Source organism: Stomoxys calcitrans, chromosome 5, assembly GCF_963082655.1.
Source record: "Stomoxys calcitrans chromosome 5, idStoCalc2.1, whole genome shotgun sequence".
NCBI lineage: Eukaryota > Metazoa > Arthropoda > Insecta > Diptera > Muscidae > Stomoxys > Stomoxys calcitrans.
Window position 1 is genome coordinate 50,490,275 of NC_081556.1, and position 21,981 is coordinate 50,512,255.

The 21,981-nt window shown below is 39.5% G+C and overlaps 1 protein-coding gene across 22 annotated transcripts in view; it reads right to left on the reverse strand.

Moving 5' to 3' along the window:
* Positions 1 to 21,981, reverse strand: part of LOC106095735 (cell adhesion molecule Dscam2) — a 433,819-nt gene that overhangs the window by 309,538 nt on the left and 102,300 nt on the right. For all 22 annotated transcript variants that reach the window (XM_013263055.2, XM_059369670.1, XM_059369663.1 and 19 more), the window contains exon 4: positions 21,180 to 21,521. In XM_013263055.2, the coding sequence (XP_013118509.2) occupies positions 21,180 to 21,521 (342 nt within the window). The remainder of the gene's footprint in view (positions 1 to 21,179; positions 21,522 to 21,981) is intronic.

Genomic DNA, 21,981 nt, shown 5'->3' on the forward strand with positions numbered 1-21,981 from the left:
GAACCGATTGGTGCCATACTTGGTTTGGCTGTTGGAGACCAAAGTGGAATTCTTTGTGCAAAATTTTAGCCAAATCGGATAAGAATTGCTTGCTTTAGAGGCTCAAGACATATAACCGGGAGATAGGTTTATACTGGAGCTATATTAGTTTGTGAACCGATTTGTGTCACACTTGGCGCAGATGTTGATAGTCATACGGAAACACTTCATGCAATTTTTCAACCAAATCGGATAATAATTGCGCCCTCTTGAGGCTCAAGAAGTCAAAATCCGAGATCGGTTTATATGGGAGCAATATCAGGTAATGAATCGATTTGGGCCATACTTGGCAGAGTTGTTAAAAGTCGAAATAAAGCACTTCATGCAAATGTTCAGCTAAATCGGATAATAATTGCGCCCTTTAGCGGCTCAAAAAGTCAAGATCCGAGATCGTCTTATATGGGAGCTATATCAGGTTATGAACTGATTTGGACCATACGTGGAAGAGTTGTTGGAAGTTAAAGTTAAACACTTGGTGCAAAATCGGATAAACACTGCGCCCTTTAGAGGCTTTTGAAGTCAAGATCCGATATCGGTTCATATGTCAACTATACCAAATCATGAACCGATTTGGCCCATTTACAATCCCAACCGATCTGCACTAATAAGAAGTATTGTATTTTTGCAAAATTTTAAACACCTAGTTTTGCTTCTTCGAAAGTTAGCGTATTTTCGACAGATAGGCGGACAGACATGGCTAAATCGACAAAGAATGTCAAGATCAATATTTCAATGTGTTAGAAACGGAATGACGATATTAGTATACCCCCATTCTATGGTGGAGGGTATAAAAAACAATAATTGGCATCAAATGGAAACCAGTAGATTATTGAATATTGATTTTATTCCAATTATTTTCAATAGATTCTTTGTCAAAAGTGTGGAGCACAAGAAAAAAAAATCTTCTAGCCAACCTACAAACTTCCGCTTCACTTAGGCTTAGCGTTAAACTAGCGTTAAATTGTTAAAAGTAAGCTACATTTTATCTAATTAAAAGACAATCAAAATTGCTGACAAAGTTTATTACCCCTCACCGAGCATAAAACCAAGCACCAGCCTACACTACCTTCGAAATAACAAACAGGAAAAACGTCAAAATTTATAGCAGTAATGGATTTCAAGATATGGGGGCTTCCGGCACAGAAGCTTAGTCATAAACATTTTGTCAAAACCAAAAGTTCAGGCTTCTTCAAACAAGTCTTTTTTTTTCATTTGACAAGCTTAATAGGTTTATACATTTGAAAAAACAAAAACTTTAAACAAGTTTACATCGATCATTACAACCTATTGTAATAGCGGAATTATCTGTTTTCCCGTTTTATAAAATCAGTTCACCTGAGCCATAATTACGGATTAAATAAGAAGTGTGAATTAGATTTTTCCCAAAAACTGGTCTTTTGCCGGCATCTCTTCTTTTCTTCTCAAAAAAAGGATAAAAGAAAATATTTGCTCTGCTATCAGAGCGATCTCATGATATGGTCCGGTACGGACCACAATTCAATTATATGTTGGAGACCAGTGTAAAATGTCAGCCAATTCGAATAAGAATTGCGCCCTTTGGGGGCTCAAGAAGTAAAATCGATAGATCGATTTATATGAGAGCTGTATCAGGCTATAGACCGATTCAGACCATAATAAACATGTATGTTGATGGTCATGAGAGATCCGTCGTACAAAATTTCAGGCAAATCGGATAATAATTGCGACCCCTAGAGGCTCAAGAAGTCAAGATCCCAGATCGGTTTATATGGCAGCTATAGCAGGTTATGAACCGATTTGAACCTTATTAGGCACAATTGTTGAAAGTCACAATAAAATACTTCATGCAAAATTTCAGCCAAATCGAATAAGAATTGCGCCCTCGAGAAGCTCAAGAAGTCTAGTCCCCAGATCGGTTTATATGATAGCTATATCAGGTTATGAACCGATTTGAACCATACTCGGCACAGTTGTTGGAAGTCATAGCAAAACACGTCGTGCAAAATTTCATTTCAATCGGATAAGAATTGCGCCCTCTAGAGGCTCAAGAAGTCAAGACCCAAGATCGGTTTATATGGCAGCTATATCAGGTTATGGACCGATTTGAACCATACTTAGCACAGTTGTTGAAAGTCATAGCGAAACACGTCGTGCAAAATTTCACTCTAATCAGATAAGAATTGTGCCCTCTGAAGCTCAAGAATTCAACACCCAAGATCGGTTTATAAGGCAGCTATATCAAAACATGGACCGATATGGCCCATTTACAATCCCAACCGACCAACACTAATAAGAAGTATTTGTGCAAAATTTCAAGCGGCTAGCTTTACTCCTTCGAAAGTGGACGTGCTTTCGACAGACAGACGGTTCGGCCGAGCCGAATCCTGGGTACCCACCTCCATGGATTCCGCAATTTTACTCTTATTAACTGAGTTTGTATTCGAATTATTTTGGTCTCAAGAGTTCATATCGGGATATAGGTACTTAGGGGGGCCTATATCACCATATTGACCGATTCGGTAAAACTTGTCACTGATGTTGCAAGTCATAAGATAGATCTTTGGGCCAAATTTCAGCCAAATCAGGTAAAAAATTAGGCTTCTAAGGTGGGTTATATCTGTTTATAGACCGATTCGGATCATTCTTGAGCTTGGATGTTGAAAGTTATGACGCAAGTTTTTGTTCCAAATCGGATGAAAGTTGAGGCTTTCAAAGGCTCAAGAAGTCAAATCCGGGGATCGGTTTATATAGGGGCTATATCTGTGTATAGACCGATTCGGATCATACTTCGCATGGATGTTGGAATCCTAACTAAAGACTTGGTTCCAAATTTAAGCCAAATCGGATGAAAATTGAGGCTCGAACGGACGGACGTACATATTGATCAATACTTTATGTGTGGTGTAGGTAGGTGTTACAAACGGAATGACTAGATTAGTATACTCCCCATCCTATGGTGGTGGGTATAATAATAAGACTGAAAACTACAAAAAGGACAGACAAATTAAAGAGAAGAAACTCTCACCGCTAAGAATATAGTCCACTCCGCTAATTCAGGCCTCTACAGAACTCCAGTATGGCCTAGAGGAGGAAAATCAAACATGGAAAGAGAAGTCAAGCCATTTTCCTTTGTGTTCTCCTCGCAATTGCGTTCCACTGGCATAAAAGGTGTTCGACCGTTTCCAACTTCTCCTCGTTATCACATAACCTGCACAAGTCTGCTTCTCCCGCATCCAGCGTTATGTCATGGAATTGACGTTACAATGACCAATTAGGACTTCACTCAGCAGTCCGAAACCATGCTTCCAAACTCCAATCAGAAGATCGAAAACATGCTTCCACAGCCATAGGATTAGCGATGTCCACAGGGTCTTCAAACCCTGCAACCCATAGCATCAACCCACGACTCATTCGCGCAGTCATTGTAGAAGGCATTTACCCTACCAAGAAGCTCGCACAGGGGAGGGGCGCATTGATTCTGTAACTTGTCGGCCGCTTAGTTCGCTGCCACTTCTTAATTTCCCGGGACCCGGCAGAGCCTGACAGCCAACCCATGAACAAGGAAGGGATCTCCTGGAATAGGATGCCCATAGATTAAGGAGTGCCAGGCATCTAACTTCATCAGATTTATTGATTGGCTTAGTGCAATGGACTCTAAAACTCTCACAAATAAGGAGAATGAATCTTTCTCCTCATTTGTGCTCGGGGAATATTTTCTGGCCAGGTAATCTGGCAAACATCATTTTACTAAGAGAACTAAAGCTATCAATAGTATTGTGGAAACCTTGCCAATATCGCTAAGGATATGCTGGATATGGCTGTTATTAAAAACGCGGAAGAAGAAGGTAACATACCTAGGAATATGTGGAATGTGATAGTTGATGGTGTGCGCGCCAGGTATCTAAGTGCCTCAGTCTTATGACTGGCTTGGTGGGCCGGCATGGGGCGGATATCATCCGCACCCGCTTTTCAACCTAACCTAGCCTTACCTAACCTACTGTTTATCACGGTATTCATTATACGCTCCATGGTATTGAGTAGGAAGGACATAGGGCTATAGGTCTATAAGCTTTTGTATCGTAGAATACCAGCGGAAGAATATGTGACTGGGTTACAACAGCTTCTCTGACCATCGCTAGGCAGAGGGAAGACAGATTGAGATGAGTTTTGACACGCATTCTACAGCACCGATCCTGAGAAGGAAGTAAACAATGTGGGGGACATTTTCGCCAAGTATATGCATGGGGTAAACAAAGACTGCCATGCTTGTAGACAGAAGTGGATAACATCAAAGGGTAGCAGAAGACTCTTCAATAAAGCGAAAGTCAAATGGCATTACGTGGCTCCGTGGAAAATACATTCATCCGATACCTCTAAGCGTCGGAAAATCCTGCAAGAGAACAAAATGGATAATGTCCATGAAACACTTGAACAACTCGTGGTTACACATTTTCTGGGAAACTTTCCAACGAACAACATGGCACCGAATGAGGTAACAATATGGATTCGTCGTAGATTGTGGAAGAAATTGTGCCTATCAAAAATTTCGAATCCTTTAAATAGCCAGGGCATGATAATGTATTATCAGGAAGGACTGGATCACTGACTTGGGGAGATATACTCAACATGTCATATATCCCTATGAGGTTGAGGGATAAAAAGGTAATTTTCATTGGAAAAACAAAAATCGTTTCGCACGAAAGCAAAAGATTTTCGTCTATAAGTCAGTTGTCCTAAAGACTCTTGAGAGGTTGGTAAATTTATTTCGTAGGGAAAAAATTTCTAAAGACTCCTCTCAATACATAAGACGACTACATAGAAAGTTCTTTCGCTTCTACATTCCGTCCGGAAAGACCCATATTCAATTGTTACTTTACTCAAAGTTTCTACCTATCTATTGTTTTTTTTTATGTAAGATATGTACATTTTAATGGATATGCATACATTTTGCCACTTACATACCACGAAAACAAACTAAAACAACAACGTAATACAACATATTTCGTCGCTAAGACATGTTCAGATTGCCACCGTACTCTACCTTAGATTGTTGCTTGACATGTCATAAAAGCTCAGTCACAGTAGCCATCGTCATCGTTTTGGGCCAGATGACGTGACATGTTGGCATTATTTGGTAGTACAGGGGGAGTTAGAGAAGATAGGCAAGTAGCTGAGTGGTAAGTAAATGTCTTGTACTTAACGTTTTCATCATTTTCTCAGGTTAAACGTTCGAGCCAAGAAGGCAAAACAAAAACAAATATAAGAATAAATGGAGCTGAGGACTGAGGGTTGGGGACAGAAGCAACAGAAGTAAGGGTATTCTTTTTTCGACACTTTTATGTTGATGAGCCCCTCTTTGGCAGCCACATTAAATTTAGCCAATTCTAAACAGGGTTGGTTAGTTAACTGTTAGCACCATAATTTTTTGGATAAAAATTAATATGGAAGTTAAACCAGAAGGGGTAGGTATGTGTGTCTATTTGTATGTATGGTTATGTATGACTATAAGGTGCTTCAAGAATCAAGTGAAACTGGCTATGAAAAGTGGGCGTGTTGTTTAGCAGAACTAGCTATGTTAACTTAGCCCATAATTTGTATCAGAGTTACACCTTGTTTGAGCTTCTTTGCTAACATTTGTGAGTTGTGTGCGTTTCTATTCTATCTCTGGTGATAAGTTGTCTGATTAATTAACATTAAATTTGTTAAACATCTACAAGCCTAGACTTTCCTCCCCTCTAAAACTTTACATCACACCACACCACACCTAGGCGATCCACCACCATTACCCCACTCATTGCTTCATGCTTCAAAGAGGAGTGCTTATTTGTTGCTGGTGTTGTTCAAGTTCTTAGTTCTTCTCTTAGTTTATGTAAGACTATTTTTGGTCATGAAGTGGGAGTGAGTGAATAAAAACATAAAAGTCTAAATTCTGTTAATTAATTGCGCTTATTCCTACTTTTCGCGACGCCAATTATGAGTCTTTCAACGAGTAAGACCAATTAAATATTTCTTAGTTGAAACATGTAAAAGCGTGCTAAGTTCGGCCGGGCCGAATCGTATGTACCCTTTACCATGGAGAGAATTTTTCAGGTTCTTTGCCTAGTATCCCTTTATGGGCAAACAAAGGATAATGGAAAAAAATTGTCATGCTATTGAAGCCATATCAGGTAAGAAACCGATTCGGACCATACTTGGTCATTGTGCAAACTTTCAGCCAAATTGAATAGGAATTGCGCCCTATAGCATCTCAAGAAGTAATATCGGGAGATCGGTATAAGCTAGATCAGCTTATAGACCGATTAAGACCATGTTCGGCACGCATGTTTAAGGTCATAGGAGAAGTTGATGTACAAAATTTCAGACAAATCGGATAAGAATTGCGCCCTCTTGAGGCTCAAGAAGTATAATCGGAAGATCATTTTATCATACTACTATAGTTTTTGGAAGTCAAACCAAAAGACTTGGTGCAAAATTTTAGCCAAAACAAATAATAATTGAGCTCTCTAGAGGCTCAAAAAATCAAAATCTATGAATTACGCCATCTAGAGGCTTGCGAAGTCAAGATCTAAGATTGGTTTATATGGCAGCAATATGAAAACATGGACCGACATACACGGCTAGGAAGTATGAGTGCAAAATTTCAATCACCTAGTTTTACTCCTTCCAAAGTTAGACAGACGGAAAGACGATCAGACGGACGTACAGACACTAGATCGACTTAAAATGTCATGGCGATCAAAAATATATACACTTTATGGGGTAAATTGCAAACTGCTAATTTTGCCCATGAACATTCCACTAAGGAACAGGGGCAAACTTCTCCTTTTTATAGCCGAGTCCGAACGGCGCGCGGCAATGCGACACCTGTTTGGAGAGAAGTTTTACATGGCCTAGTACCTCACAAATGTTGCCAGCATTAGGAGGGGAAAACCACCGCTGAAAAAAAAATTGTTATGGTCTCGCCAGGATTAGAACCCAGGCGTTCAGCATTATAGGCGGACATGCTAACCTCTGCGCTACGGTGGCCTCCCACTTTATGTAAGACCCCATAAACGAACACTTCAAGGTGTTACAAACGCAATGGCAAGGTTAGTATACCCACATTCTATGGTGTAGGGTATAAAAAAGTTTGCTTCTTGGAGGGTTTTTATGAGTTAATTAAGTAGATGGACAGTTTTAGGATTTATATATTTTGACTTTATTTAACTAGATGTATTTCTAAGAATTTGCTAAGTTTATTGCCAAGGAAATATGAAACTTTCAACTTTTTTAACAATCTCAGATTGCCTTAAGCGATACTAAGTTTACCATGTTTTTCATTCCGTTTCTTAGTACGTTAGTACCTAGAAATACTAATCTTGGTCGCCATGATATTCTAAGTTAATTTGTGCTCTGTGTGTTCGTTCGTCGGTCTGCCTGCCATTAGTCTACAGAGGGCGCCAGATCCTACAAACATCGAAATTTTGCAAGGATCCAACTTATCAATTCACATAAAATGAGATTTGTATTAGTGCTAAATCAAACTATGACTTCCTGCATCTCTCTTAAAAATCGTTCTTCCCTTTCGGTTTCTTAAGCACCAAGAGTGTGAAAATCATATCAAATAGTCTGAAATTTTAAATGAAATGTTTGTTGTATATTGGTTTAGGGCATATTAAAAATCTACCACAATTTCGATAGGTCAGTCTGTCTTTTTGCGCCCTCACCCTCCAGGTTTTAATATTTAAGCTATCAAGCAGTAACTTGGAACAGATACATTTTCACTTCATGTAAAGGTGAAGGCCACCGTGGCGCAGAGGAAAGTATGCGCGCCTATGGCGCCGAATGCCTGGATTCAAATCCTGCCGTGAATATCAGAAAAAAATCCAGTAGTGGTTATCCCCTCACAAAATGTTGGCAATATTTGTAAGGTATGCAGTCATGTTAAACTTCTCCGGTATCTCACAAACAAATGCTTCAATGCTGTCTTCCAATGCGTCAATTGAAGCGAGCTTGTCTGTATAGACATGAGCTTTAACATAACCCCACAAAAAAATTGTCTAAAGTCGCTAAATCGCACGATTTTGGGCGGCCAATTGACCGATGCCGAACGTAAAATCAAATGTTCACCGAACTAGCCTCTCAACGGAGACGGAGGGACGGACGGAGGGACGCGTATCATGCACTGGGTATATTTACTGCAGTTGTCAGACCTATAATGCTATATGAAGTTGTGATTTGGCGGACAGCGCTCTAAAAGTCTATCTACTCTTCAATACTCAGCCGGATCCAAAGGATCACAGACGCATTAAGGATAACACCATTTTATTATACCCACCACCATAGGATTATTATTAGTATACCCCTAATCTAGTCATTCCGATCGAACACCTCGCCTAAGGCCCATAACGTATATATATTCTTGATCGGTTCGTCTCGACGGTCGAACGCGTAAAGCTAGCTGCTTGAAATTTTACACAGATATTTTAATATTGATGTAGGTCATTGCGGACTGCAAATGGGCCATATCGGTTCAGATTAAGATATAGCTTATGACTTCCAACAACTGCTTAATACGGTCTACTTCGTTCTATAAACAGATATAGCCCGCATATAAACCGATCTCCCAATTGACTACTTGAGCCCTTACAAGCCGCATTTTTGTCCGTATTGGCTAAAATTGAGCATGTGGTGTTTTGTTATGACTTCCAACAACTCTGCCTTGTATGGTCCAAATTGGTCTATAACCTGATAAACCTCTCACGACTTGACTTCTTGAGTCCTTACAAGCGGCTATTTTTGTCAGATTTGGCTGAAATTTTGCATGCGGTGTGTTTGTTACGATATAGCTCCCATGTAAAGCGGTCTCTCGATCATCCTTGTTCGGTTCCTAGAAGCTTTAATTTTTGATGGTTTGACAGAAGTTTGGTATGTAGAATAAAATTAAGTCCTTCAACTAAATTTATTTTGTATAAATTTTTTTCAGAATCCTGGTGGTAGATTCCCAAGATTCGGTCAGGCCGAACTTAGTACAATTTTGCTTATTTTTTTTTTATTTATCCAACACGCAGGAGATGTTCCCTATAGATGCAAATGCATTGTGTAGCGGAAGGAAAGATAGGAATGGGAAGGAGGAAGTCAATTCCACATACGAACAGTTCGGGCCAAAAAGGAATTATCTCTGTAGTGCACTGTTCGGTCAGCTGGCCAATCAATCACAAACGGGTGTGAATTCCAGAAGAGTCTCGTATTTCTGACGAACATCCTTAATTCCAACAACTGCTTAATACGGTCTACTTCGTTCTATAAACAGATATAGTCCGCATATAAACCGATCTCCCAATTGACTACTTGAGCCCTTACAAGCCGCATTTTTGTCCGTATTGGCTAAAATTGAGCATGTGGTGTTTTGTTATGACTTCCAACAACTCTGCCTTGTATGGTCCAAATTGGTCTATAACCTGATAAACCTCTCACGACTTGACTTCTTGAGTCCTTACAAGCGGCTATTTTTGTCAGATTTGGCTGAAATTTTGCATGCGGTGTGTTTGTTACGATATAGCTCCCATGTAAAGCGGTCTCTCGATCATCCTTGTTCGGTTCCTAGAAGCTTTAATTTTTGATGGTTTGACAGAAGTTTGGTATGTAGAATAAAATTAAGTCCTTCAACTAAATTTATTTTGTATAAATTTTTTTCAGAATCCTGGTGGTAGATTCCCAAGATTCGGTCAGGCCGAACTTAGTACAATTTTGCTTATTTTTTTTTTATTTATCCAACACGCAGGAGATGTTCCCTATAGATGCAAATGCATTGTGTAGCGGAAGGAAAGATAGGAATGGGAAGGAGGAAGTCAATTCCACATACGAACAGTTCGGGCCAAAAAGGAATTATCTCTGTAGTGCACTGTTCGGTCAGCTGGCCAATCAATCACAAACGGGTGTGAATTCCAGAAGAGTCTCGTATTTCTGACGAACATCCTTACATCAGGACTAAGAAGGCGGATATTAGTGGAACTCACACCATGATAGTATCGATAGAACAGCAACCACGCAAGCCACGTTGCGACGATGTTCAAGAAGAGCAATAGAACAACTTATGCCTTTGGACAATGAAGCTGGACAAATTTCTGAGACTACTATTGTGAGGCTGGGGGAAGTGGCTACTTACACTGTGTTATCCTTAATACAATGCCCGATGTTTCAGGCAGTGTGGATTATACATTGCCTGACCAGCATTTTAATAAAAAGTACTACTATACCACTTTTCCTATTTGAACCGGGTGGAACTATAATTTCCTTGGTCATAGAAGTTACATGGACTTCTATACGGATGGTTCCATACGACCACTTTGGCTTTGGGGTGAACTCTGAAGAACTTGGACTGGCCATAACGAGAAGCTTACCCGACCAATGTAGAGTGTATCAATCTTAGATCCTAGCAATTAAATAACTGGTGGAATGGCTAAGATGTAATGTTATAACGACGATTGGACAACGTATTTCTGAATTCAAAACCGCCGGATGGTCACAAAGATGGAGATTGGGAACACTCCAAAATTATGTGGCCTAATCTAGACTTGAAAAAGTCTACCGTTATCCTGTCGCTAGCTAAATCAGACGCCTCAGCCGTTGTGTCGGTGCTACATTTCGTGTTTTTGTAATAAGTTTCTTATTAAATGTGTACTTTGTTTACCATTTTGATGCCAAATTAGTATTCTACTCCCAAATATCCTTATTTTAGCCCCATATTGCGATGGTCAGTAAAAAATTGCTGTTTGTGGAAAGACCCCAGAAAATTGGTCCCGAAAGTGGGTATCAATTAATGCTCTACCCCACAAATCCTTTCATTTATGCCCCATATTGATATGATGGGTAAATATTCCCGATTTAAGGGTGTTTTGGGGAGTGGGGTGGTTCCCCAAACACTAAGCCCTGAAAATAAATCAGCAACGTGCTCTATTCTCATATATTTGAACCCCATATGGCCATTGGCCTCAAAATTGGATATCAAACTCGTTTTCAATTCTCATATACCATTCACTTAAACCACTTATTGAAAAAGCCAGCAAATATGACCGGTTTGGGATATGGACTCTAAAAACTATGAATATCGAGCTCCACTGTTTAAAGACCCAAATTGTCTTGGTGAGCAAATACTTCCTACTTGGGAGGTTGTCGTGGTGGTGGGTCCCCTAGACAGTTGGTCCCGAATGTCAGATTCATGGTCTACTCCCAATTACTCTTCATTTGAGCTCCATTTTTTCTTAGTCGGCAAACATGACCCAAGCCGGTCATATGTATTGGTGGATGGGGCGGTCACTCAGTGACTTGGCTATGATATTTTCATCAGATTCGTGTTCTACTCTAAAATACCTCTTATTTGAGCCTCATATTGCAATGGTCAGCAAAATACTTCCAATTTGGGTGGTGTAATGGCTCATAGACACTTTTCTCGAACATTGATATCACATTCGTGCTTTACTTCCCAAGACCTTTCATTTGAGTCCCATATTGCTATGGTCGTAAATTTGTCTTCTATGGGGTATGTTGTCGGGGATGGGTGGCCCCCCAAACAATTGGCCCACATCTGAATATATATTCGTATTCTACACTCAAATACCTTTTATTTAAGCCCCATATTGCAATGGTCAGTAATTTTTTTCTCTTTGGGGGTGTTTTGGGAAAGGGTTGACCCTCAGATACTTTGCACCAAATTTAGATATAAGATTCGTATTTTACTCGCAAATACCTTTCATTTGAGTCCCATATTGCCGTGGTCGGTAAATTTGTCCGATTTAGTGGTGTTTTAGGGGTTGGGGTGGTCCCCCTAAAACTTGGTCCGACAATTGGATATAAGATACGTTTTCTAATCTTAAATACCTTTCGTTTGAGACCCATATTGTCGTCATTGGTATATATATATATATATGTATTTGGTAGATTTTGGGATGGGGCGCCCCCCTAGGTAACCCATCCGAAATTTGATTAACAAATTTTTGTTTGTAGGTTACTATAAGAAAGCACACAAAATTTCGCTTAAGTCGCACCACCCATCTCCGAGATCCAGCGTTTCTGAAAATTAGGGTTAGGGGGAGGGTCCGCTCCCCCTTCAGATATAAAAAATGTAGTACCCTATTTTCACCATGGGATCATTATGCACCATCAATGAAAATTTCAAGAAAATCGGTTCAGTCGTTTCTGAGTCTATAAAGAACACACAAACAAACAAACCCCAAATAGATTTTTATATATAAGCTTAAGTTAACTGATTCTTACCCAAATACGTGTAAGTATCAGGTTCTACATAAACAATCTCCTTATAGGATTCAAAATGATAAATGAATCCGCATCAGATTACCACAAGGAAGCGCTATTTTCATTCTACTGTCACTACATTGCATTACCAAATAAGCAGCAACAAAAAAGCCTTTATACTACTCAGAATTCAGATATTACTTAACTTTATGCGAATAGAGATATGACAAACTGCCTAGCGCCACTCAAAACTCGAGCATACCGCTCGTATCTCTGATAAATAAATGACAAATATTTTTTTGCCCAGTTGACCTTAAGGTCAGCTATATTTTCACTTCAACATTTTATAAATAAACAAAACTTGCGTAACAAATTTCTCTTCGACCTTCTTGGTGACATTACACATTTCATTTTATGCTATAAAATTTTATATAATCTTCCCCTATGCATAAACAACAACGCACGCGGTGCTTTACTAACACTTAATGTCAAAGTTTATGACAATAATCCTTTCTTTGTCATTGTATAATGCCAAGATGTGTGTCTGACAGCCACGAATACAAGCTCACAATCACAGACAACAGAAAGTTCAACATTCGAGGTGCGAGCACATATCAAAGGGAAAATGAAAGCCCCTTGCTTTATCGATATCGGGGGGGGGGAGGCAACCCTCCCCCTTACCTCAAAAGTACTACCCAAAAATAAAACTGGGCCGATCGGGACAATATGGGATTCAAATGAAAGGTTTTCAAGAGTAGAGTATTTTCATAATAAGTAGAGAAGTTTCATAATAAAAGTTGGGCCCAAGTACATGAGGGGCCACCCCAGCCCCAAAACCCCTTAAAATAGGATTATTTGACGATCATGACAATAGGGGACTCAAATGAAAGGAAGTAGGAAAAGGCTTCATAATTTATTAATAACGAAATGGGTCGGTCCACCGTTACCCCAAAAACACCACTCAAAATCAAAAGTGGATCGATAAGGACAACATGGATATCAAATGAAAAGTATGCAGGAGTGGATAATGAATCTGGCATACAAATTCATGTTGAAGTATGGGGGTCACTCCACCCCCTCAAAAACGCCCAAAATGGGCCAATCACGGATATATGGGATTCGGTTTGTTTGTTGCGTATAGACTGAAAAACGGTAGAACCGATTTTCTCGAAATTTTCACATATTGTGTAGGTTGGTCTGGAAGGAAACATAGGCTATATCATTTTTCGGTATCGGAAGGGGGATGGACGCTCCCCCTAATGCCAAAAACACAACCCAAAATCAAAAGAGGACCGATGGACACAATGAGGGTATCAAAGGAAAGGTATTGGACACTAGATTGGATCCAAATACCTAGCGCCCCTATTTTCAGTGCAAAGTGCCGGTGGCCACTCCAGCCCCAAAACACCCTCCTAACGATTCATATTTAACGGCCATGGCAATATGGGGCTCAAATTAAAGGGATTTGGAAATGCAGTACGAATTTTATATCCATCCGATTTTGATGAAATCTTGCAGATACGTTAAGAAAAATTGGTTGAAAATTGGTTTTATTACGGTCTTATAAATCGGGTGAAATTTACATAGGAGCTATATCCAAATCTGAGCCTCTGAAATTTAGCATATATGTATAGATGAGTAAAAAACCAAGCCGTGGAAAATTTTGTGAAGATCGGTTGAAAATTGCAGCTACTAAGACATTAAAGTGCAAATCGGGCGATACATATATTTGGGAGTTATATCTTAATTTGAATAGCGTTCGTCATTGGGCCAAAAAAGTGACATGTGCAAAAATTCGTGACGATTACACAACAAATACGACCTGTACCTTGATTAAAAGAATACATGACCTCACAAACGGACATGGCTAAATCGGATAAGAAAGTGATTCTGAGTCGATCGGTATTACTTATCTTCCTTAGCGTTGCAAACAAATGCACAAACTTATAATACCGTGTACCACAATGTTGGCGTAGGGTTTAAAAAATATTTTGCAACAGAACATAATCATACGTCGCATAGTTTACTACACAATATCAATTCTGCCATAAATACAATCGAAAAACAAGTAAAAATGTGTTAAGTTCCGCCGGAACGAACTATGGATACCCTCCATATGTACCACAGGTAAACCACCTTTCGTCATCATCAGGTGAAAAATTCATAATTTATGCTTTGTCAAAATATGGTCCGATTTGGACCAAATTCGACACGGATTTTAAGTGCTCTAATAAGTACAAGTCATTGCTCAATTTTGTAAAACAAAATATTGGTACTTTTGGTAGCCATATCCAAATGTAGATCGATCTGAAACATATATGACACGGATGTCGAAAAGCCTAACATAAGTCACTGTCCCATATTTCGGAGAAATCGGACAATAAATGCGCTTTTATGGGCCCAAGACCTTAAATCGAGAGATCGTTCTATATGGCAGCTATATCCAAATCTGGACCGATCTATGCCATATTGCAGAAAGATGTCGAGGGGCCTTACCTCACTCACTGTAACAAATTTTGCCGACATCAGGCAATAAATGCGCCTTAAATGGGCCCTAGACCTTAAATCGAGAGATCGGTCTATATGGCAGCTATATACAAATTTGGACCGATCTGGGCAAAATTGAAAAAAGATGTCGAAGGGCCTAGCACAACTCACTGTCCAAAATTTCCGCAAAATCGGATAATAAATGTGGCTTTTATGGGCCCCTTGACCTTAGATCGGTCTATATGGGAGCTATATCTAAATCTGGACCGATCTGGGCCAAATTGAAAAAAGATATTGAAGGGCCTAACACTTTTTTGTGGCTTTTATGGGTCTAAGACCCTAAATCGGCGGATCGGTCTATATGGGGGCTATATCAAGATATAGTCTGATATAGCCCATCTTCGATTTTAACCTGGTTATGAACAAAAAAAATAATCTGTGCAAAATTTCAGCTCAATATCTCCATTTTTAAAGACTGTAGCGTGATTTCAGCAGACAGGCGGACGGATATGGCTAGATCGTCTTTGATTCTTACGCTCATCAGGAATATATATACTTTATAGGGTCGGAAATGGATATTTCGATGTGTTGCAAACGGAATGACAAAATGAATGTACCCTCATCCATCGGTGATGGGTATAACAAAAAAAAATGTGTTAAGTTCGGCCGTGCTGAACTTTGGATACTCAAAACCATGGATATATTAATCATCCTATTTTATTATAACTCCACTACCATGTCTATAGTTATATCTAGTTGATCTGGATCATATTTTATTGAGTTCCCGAGATCTCTTATTCAGGTCACAGTTTCAGCGAAATCAGTCAATAAATCCGATTTTACGGGATTAGAAAATCGATATATATGGTAGCTACATCTTTATAGTCTGATCTGGATCATATTTGGGTTGGATGCTGGTAGGTTTAAAACAACTCACTGTTTCAAATTTCAACGAAATCGGGTAAGAATAATGCCCTTATGGGCTTCAAACCCTTAATTGGCAGATGGGTCAATATAGCAGCTATTTTTAGATATCGTTTGATCTGAACCATATTTGGGTCAGATGTCGGGAAGCCTTAAAAAACTCACTGCTTCAAATTTCACCAAATCGGCTAAAAATTCAGCTTTTATGTGCTTCAGACACTAATCGAAAGATGGGTCTATATGGTAGCTATACCCTAATAATGTTTGAAATTTCAGCAAAATCGGATGAAAACTAAAGCATTTATGGGCATTAGACCTTTTATCGTCAGACAGATCGGTCTATATAGCAGCTATGTACAAGTATGGTCTAATTTGGCCCGTTCAAGAATTTAACCAGCGTGCATCAAAAAGAGGTATCTGTGCCAATTTTCAGCTCAATATCGCAATTTTTGAAGGCTGTAGAGTGATAACAACAGACGGACGGACAGACGGACAGACGGACAGACATCTTTAAATCGTCTTAGAATTTTACAACGATCCGAAATATATTTACTTTGTAGGGTCGGAAATTGATATTTCGATGTGTTGAATACACATCGAAATATCAATACGGTGGTGGGTATAAAAATTAAAATCCAGTTCATTTTCAGCATATATACATCTATTGTACATATGTTAATATTCCAGAAATATTTTTAATTTTTGTAATAAATCAAATGATATAAAATAAATGATTTTAATGTACAATATAACCAATCAAAATATTTTCCTATACAAATATAATGCTTATAAAATTTTTTTCTGTGTATAGCTGAAAAAAAAAAACAAATTACTAAAACTTAAAAATCTTTTTCTCGATCAAATGATTTTGATGATGATTTGAGGCAAATAAGCAAAACTTAAAAATAAGAACCTAAGTGAGTTGTGCTAATATTTCTGTTCAAAATTGTGTAATATCAGCTAAAACATTGTTGACCCTAAAAAAAATTTCTTAAAAAGTTGGCACAAATTTTTTCCAGTGTACATATATGCCTTATTTAGGCTTATACTTTGCCATCACTCTAAGTCGAGGGCGTAAAGGGAAAATTTAATTAAAATACCATTAAAATAGTGTGCATGTGTTAGAGCTTTACGCTCTCTGCCCTTTTAGTGTGAACTAGTACAATATGTGTGCGATTTTGTGCGAAATTGTTGCATCATTGTTATAAGGACACGTATACGGATACAACATGAATCTGCGAAACGAGCGAAGGAGGCAGCGAAAATATACACTTTGTCTAAACGACAACAATTACTGCAGTGGGAAATTTAGTGAACTCATTTTCAAGAAATTCCCCTGAGCAGTCTTCTCTATTATTAAAGTTGGGCGCACTTGTAGGCCCTGACATCAATTCGCAACACAAACAAACATGTCGCCTGAAAAATCAACGCTGCCTAGTAGAGAGAAGAAAATTTTGCAAATACCAACGCTGAAGTTTGCTCAATATGCTAAAAAAAAGCTGAAAAGTTTTAAAAAGGACATAAAAAACGAGAGAGTATTCAAGGAAGTCGTTAGTTATGGCTATACATTAGGGTGGGTCAGTTTGTAAGGACCAGAAAAAAAAATCAGTCAAAGTTTTACCGAAAAAAATTGAGTTTTGTACCAAAATCGAACTCGCAGATTTTACCAACATCTAACTTTTCACCCTGATGTACATACATGTGAAGAAACAAAATTTAAACTATTTAAGGATAAAAATCGAAAAAAATTATTGAAATCACTTTTCCGTATTTTTTGGTAGATAATATGGCGATTTGTTTTTTTTAAGAGAGATAGAGAGAGAGGTATTTTTATAAAAGCCTCAAACACTGTGTCTCAGTTGTTATGAAACCGAAGTTATATTCTTTTTGACGATTACTTTCGAACCTGGACTAGTGGTCCAGGTTGGCGTCTCAAAGGATTTAACCGTGACATTTTGTATGCAGGTTATAATCAAGACAGTGCTCCTAGTAATGATCCATTATGAACATGAAACCAAAAATAATAACAGGCGTATTAGTCTAAAACGGAGGCCACCGTAGCGCAGAGGTTAGCATGTCCGCCTATGACGCTGAACGTCAGGGTTCGCATCATGGCGAGATCATCAGCAAAAATTTTCAGCGGTGGTTTTCCCCTCCTAATGCTGGGAACATTTGTGAACATTTCTCTCCAAAGAGGTGTCGCACTGCAGCACGCCGTTCGGACTAGGCTATGAAAAGGAGGCCCCTTATCATTGAGCTTAAACTTGAATCGGACTGCACTCATTGCAATGTGAGAAGTTTTCCCCTGTTCCTATTAATATCGTTAATTCGACCGATGGCTCAGTTTGAGAGTATTGGTCGAACGACGGACTGTGCTACTACGACGGCTTGTAAGTAATTTAGCCATACAGAAAATTTGAGCCTAATGGCAGGAAACGGAGGATTAGTCTCAGAATCATAAGAATGCGATGAATATTAACCCAAGAGATGTCCTTATTACAGATTGCAACAACGAAAGTTGCCTTGGTCTGAGGAAGTCAAGAATTTAGTGCAAAGTTCGGACACTCCTCGTTTCTACTCGAAACTGCCCAGTTTGTTTGGGTGACACTACCAGAATTGCGACCTTTATGTCGATTTACTGACAGAGAGGTTGTGTCAGGACCCTTCGGACGTTTCAAGTGGGATCATGGCACTGGGGTAGGAGTTTTTGTTGAGATTTGGTCTTAGGATTAGGATTAAGGGTCTCATATAGGCTCCTTAATAAATAGTTGTAGCGCTTTGCAGGCGGAGGTTTTTACGATTTTGTGGGCTCTGGTGTTGATTTTGCGGGAGAAGCGGCTACCTTGCCAAATGATCACGATTTCCATTTGCAGTCAGGTGCCGACATGTCCCAACAGACACATACTCTTTGCACTCCTTTACTACACCCTAATCGAAAAGTGCAGGGATTTCAGGACAGAGTGCTATCAATCTTTACTAAATTCCGAGCCATCAAACATTACTGCGTAGCGATGAGCTCACTAGGAATGAATGAAAGATGAACAGGGTTAACAAAAGAACATTTTAAAGCTCTTCGTCCACGTCAAGAAGTCGAGCGCTCATTATAATGACAGTAAAATTTTCAAGGCACTGTGAATCAGTGTTTCAGAAAAAAAGACGAAGGCAAAGAGGCCCAAGTTTTTGTTGAATTTCTAGGAACTGAGGAGCCCAACGGGAACTTCGACTGTTGTAATGACAGTCAGACGCCATAAAGGATCTGAGTTCAAGTAATATAACGGCGAAACCTTTGGGGAGTATGAAAATTCCATCAAGACCATTGACAGAATTGTCACTTAATGTGAGATCGTACCCCAGTCAGGGTATCGAATTTATTTAGAGGTGAGCTGGATGATTGAACCAAGAAGGCATGGACCAATGCAGTGGGGTGTAGGTTGTCCAAGATAATGGTCACTTTCTGCTTTGGCACTTAGTCGTCGACAGTCGGATATTCTTGTCCTCCTCCTTCCAGATCATGAAAGTTCAGTTCGCTACGAGAGGTCCTGGCCAATTGGGTACCAATGAGCGAGGTGAGAATGGATTACTGGCGGGTTTTCCAAGGCCAGTATTTAGAATTGGAAGACATGCCTTATCCTAGGTTGCGTTTAAAGGCTCCCTACATATCGCTGTACACAACTCTTATACGCACTGGCCTTCGATGAACAAACACACTGGGGAAGGAGTTTTCGTTGAGTTTTTTTTTGTAACATAGGAGCCATTGTGGCTCTATCCCGATTGTAGCGTTCTTCAGGTATGTGCACTCTTTCGTATCATAGGTTGTGTCTAGTGAGTCCCAGCACTTCGGCACTGGCCTTAGATGAACAAATGCTCTGGGGCAAAAGTTTTTGTTGTAGCGATTTCAGGCTGTAGTTTGCGAGTACGGGGAACGATTTTGAGGCTAGCACATATACCCTGTCATACAGTCACGATCTACGTTCTATTTCGAGGCGAATATTGTATAGAAACATGAGATGGCTGCAACGCTACGTTGGATCCCGAGCAAGGCAGTGATTCGAAATTACTTACCGATCACTCATCATTTTCACCCTACAAAGCTTCCACAATGACTGCGAGAAGCAGTTGTGCGCGAATACTATGGTGCAAAGGGTGTCCAAAACACTATGATGGGTCAGAGGAAACATGACCTCAGGTTGGTGGTAGATGTCCTGACCGGCCAGGTTTTGAGGATTTCCTCATGGTTTGTTATGACAGACAAAGATTCCACTATACAAGACACTTATACTACCCGTGTTGTTGTATGGTACTGAGGCATGGGTACTTGTGAAAGCAGATGAGGCAGTGCTTGGAGTATTTGAGAGAAAGATTCTTCGTACCAGTTTACGTTAATGGAGAATATAGCATAGTTACACGTATCAAAATACAACGGCTGCATTGGCTAGGTCATGTTGTCAGAATGGATGAAGAAGCTCCTGCAATGAAGTCTTTTGAAGGCAAACGTGGTGGTACACGCAAACCGAGAAGACCAAACACTCGATAGAAAGATCAAATGGTGGGAGAGATCTCGAAACTTGGTGTCAGAGATTTTAGAGTGATTGCAGAAGATGAAGGCGCTTGCAACACTATTCTACGTTCGGCTGGTGGAACAACTGTTCTGCAATAGTCATTTAAATTAGGTAAGTTTCCTTATACATGCTTTATATGGTCCATTATGGATCGGTTTATAATCTGATTTAGCTCCAATAAGAACCGATTCCCCGATATGACTCTTGATCACTTATAAGCCGAACTGTTTATTCGAATTTCATAAAATGTTGACATTTAATTTGCCGTCCACTGTGGCGCAAATGTTAACATGTCCGTCTATGACGCCGAACGCATGAGTTCAAATCCTGGCGTAAATATCTGACAAAATTTTTGGTGCTGGCTACATTTGTAAGGTATATTGCCATGTTAAAACTTCTTTATAAAGTGGTGTCGCTATGAGGCAAGCCGTTCGGCCTCGGTTAAAAAGAAGGCCCCTTGTCATTGAGCTTAAACTTAAATCGGACTGCACTCATTGATATGAGAGAAGTTTTCCCTGTTCCTTAATGGAATGTTCGTGGGAAGAAATTTAGTAGTAGCAATTTTTTTGTCTTTAGGAAAACTTTGTCCACGAAGTTTGACAATCGCAATCTATGGTAGAAGGTCCATCCGATTTGCCCCGGCAGAATTGTCGGCTACTTCGGGACCTTGTATTGCCTAAAGCTCGGGAGATTACGAGCTTCACAAAATATTCGTAAAAAAAATATTTTTAAACTCAATCACTCTCTCTTCCATTTTCTCGGTTTTTCTCTATCTCTCTCTCTCTCTCTCTCTCTCTCTGTAAAAATACGAATATTTCGTATTAAAACTCCAGAAAATTTGTAAACTTAATTTATTTAGTCCTTTTCCAACTAACTTTTTTACCTCTTTCCTTGCATATTAACTCTCTCGTTTTACTCCGGTTTGATCTAACCTCTCTTTAGAACAATTTAACTTACCGGCTCGGACATGGACATCACGGGAAATAATCGAACCAAATTGATTGCGGGCCAAACAGGCATAAACTTGGGCATGTACTTCTTGGCGATAATCTTCGGCACGGAAGGGAGGGAACACCAATTTGCCATCCGAAGAGATTTGACGCAAACCGGGAACATCGCCAACAGCGGTGCCATCGCTACGGATCCATATAATCTCAGGCATGGGGTTACCGCTGGCTTTGCATTCAATTTCGGCACCAGTAGAGTTGGAGAAGTCAATGCGATTGGTGGGTTCCTTCAAAAAGACGGGTCCTTTTTGGTCGGCATCTGGGGGATTGACAGCTAAAGTTAGGGAGGCAGCTGTAACAAAGAAGAAAAAAAAAGAAAGAAGAAAGTGAGTTAATAAAATTTACTACTACATTTCTATAGAATTTTATAATTGCGCTGAAAATAAACGGAAATGACCCCAACTTTTGTTTATGGTTTTTTCCTATTTCTTTTCATTTGTCTGTTAGGTTCTTTGTTTAACTCTGTGGTTTGGTGTCACTTGTCGTTGTCGTTGTGGCAGTCATTGTCACAAAAAACGTCATTGGATTTTATGGCTTATGTTAAGCTTGCCGCACTAAACCTTGTGCATACAAAGTTTAATGACGACAAATGTTCCACTGCCTAACCGCCCATTTCAGTCGTCTCGCCAACCGATTTTTGTGAGTGCTGCGGTTTTTAGCCAGTAGCCCATGTCTCCTACAATTTCACAATTGAATGCCATGGATCAGTGCGTCTAAATGCATTTGTCATAAATTTTCCCTACAAACCGCCA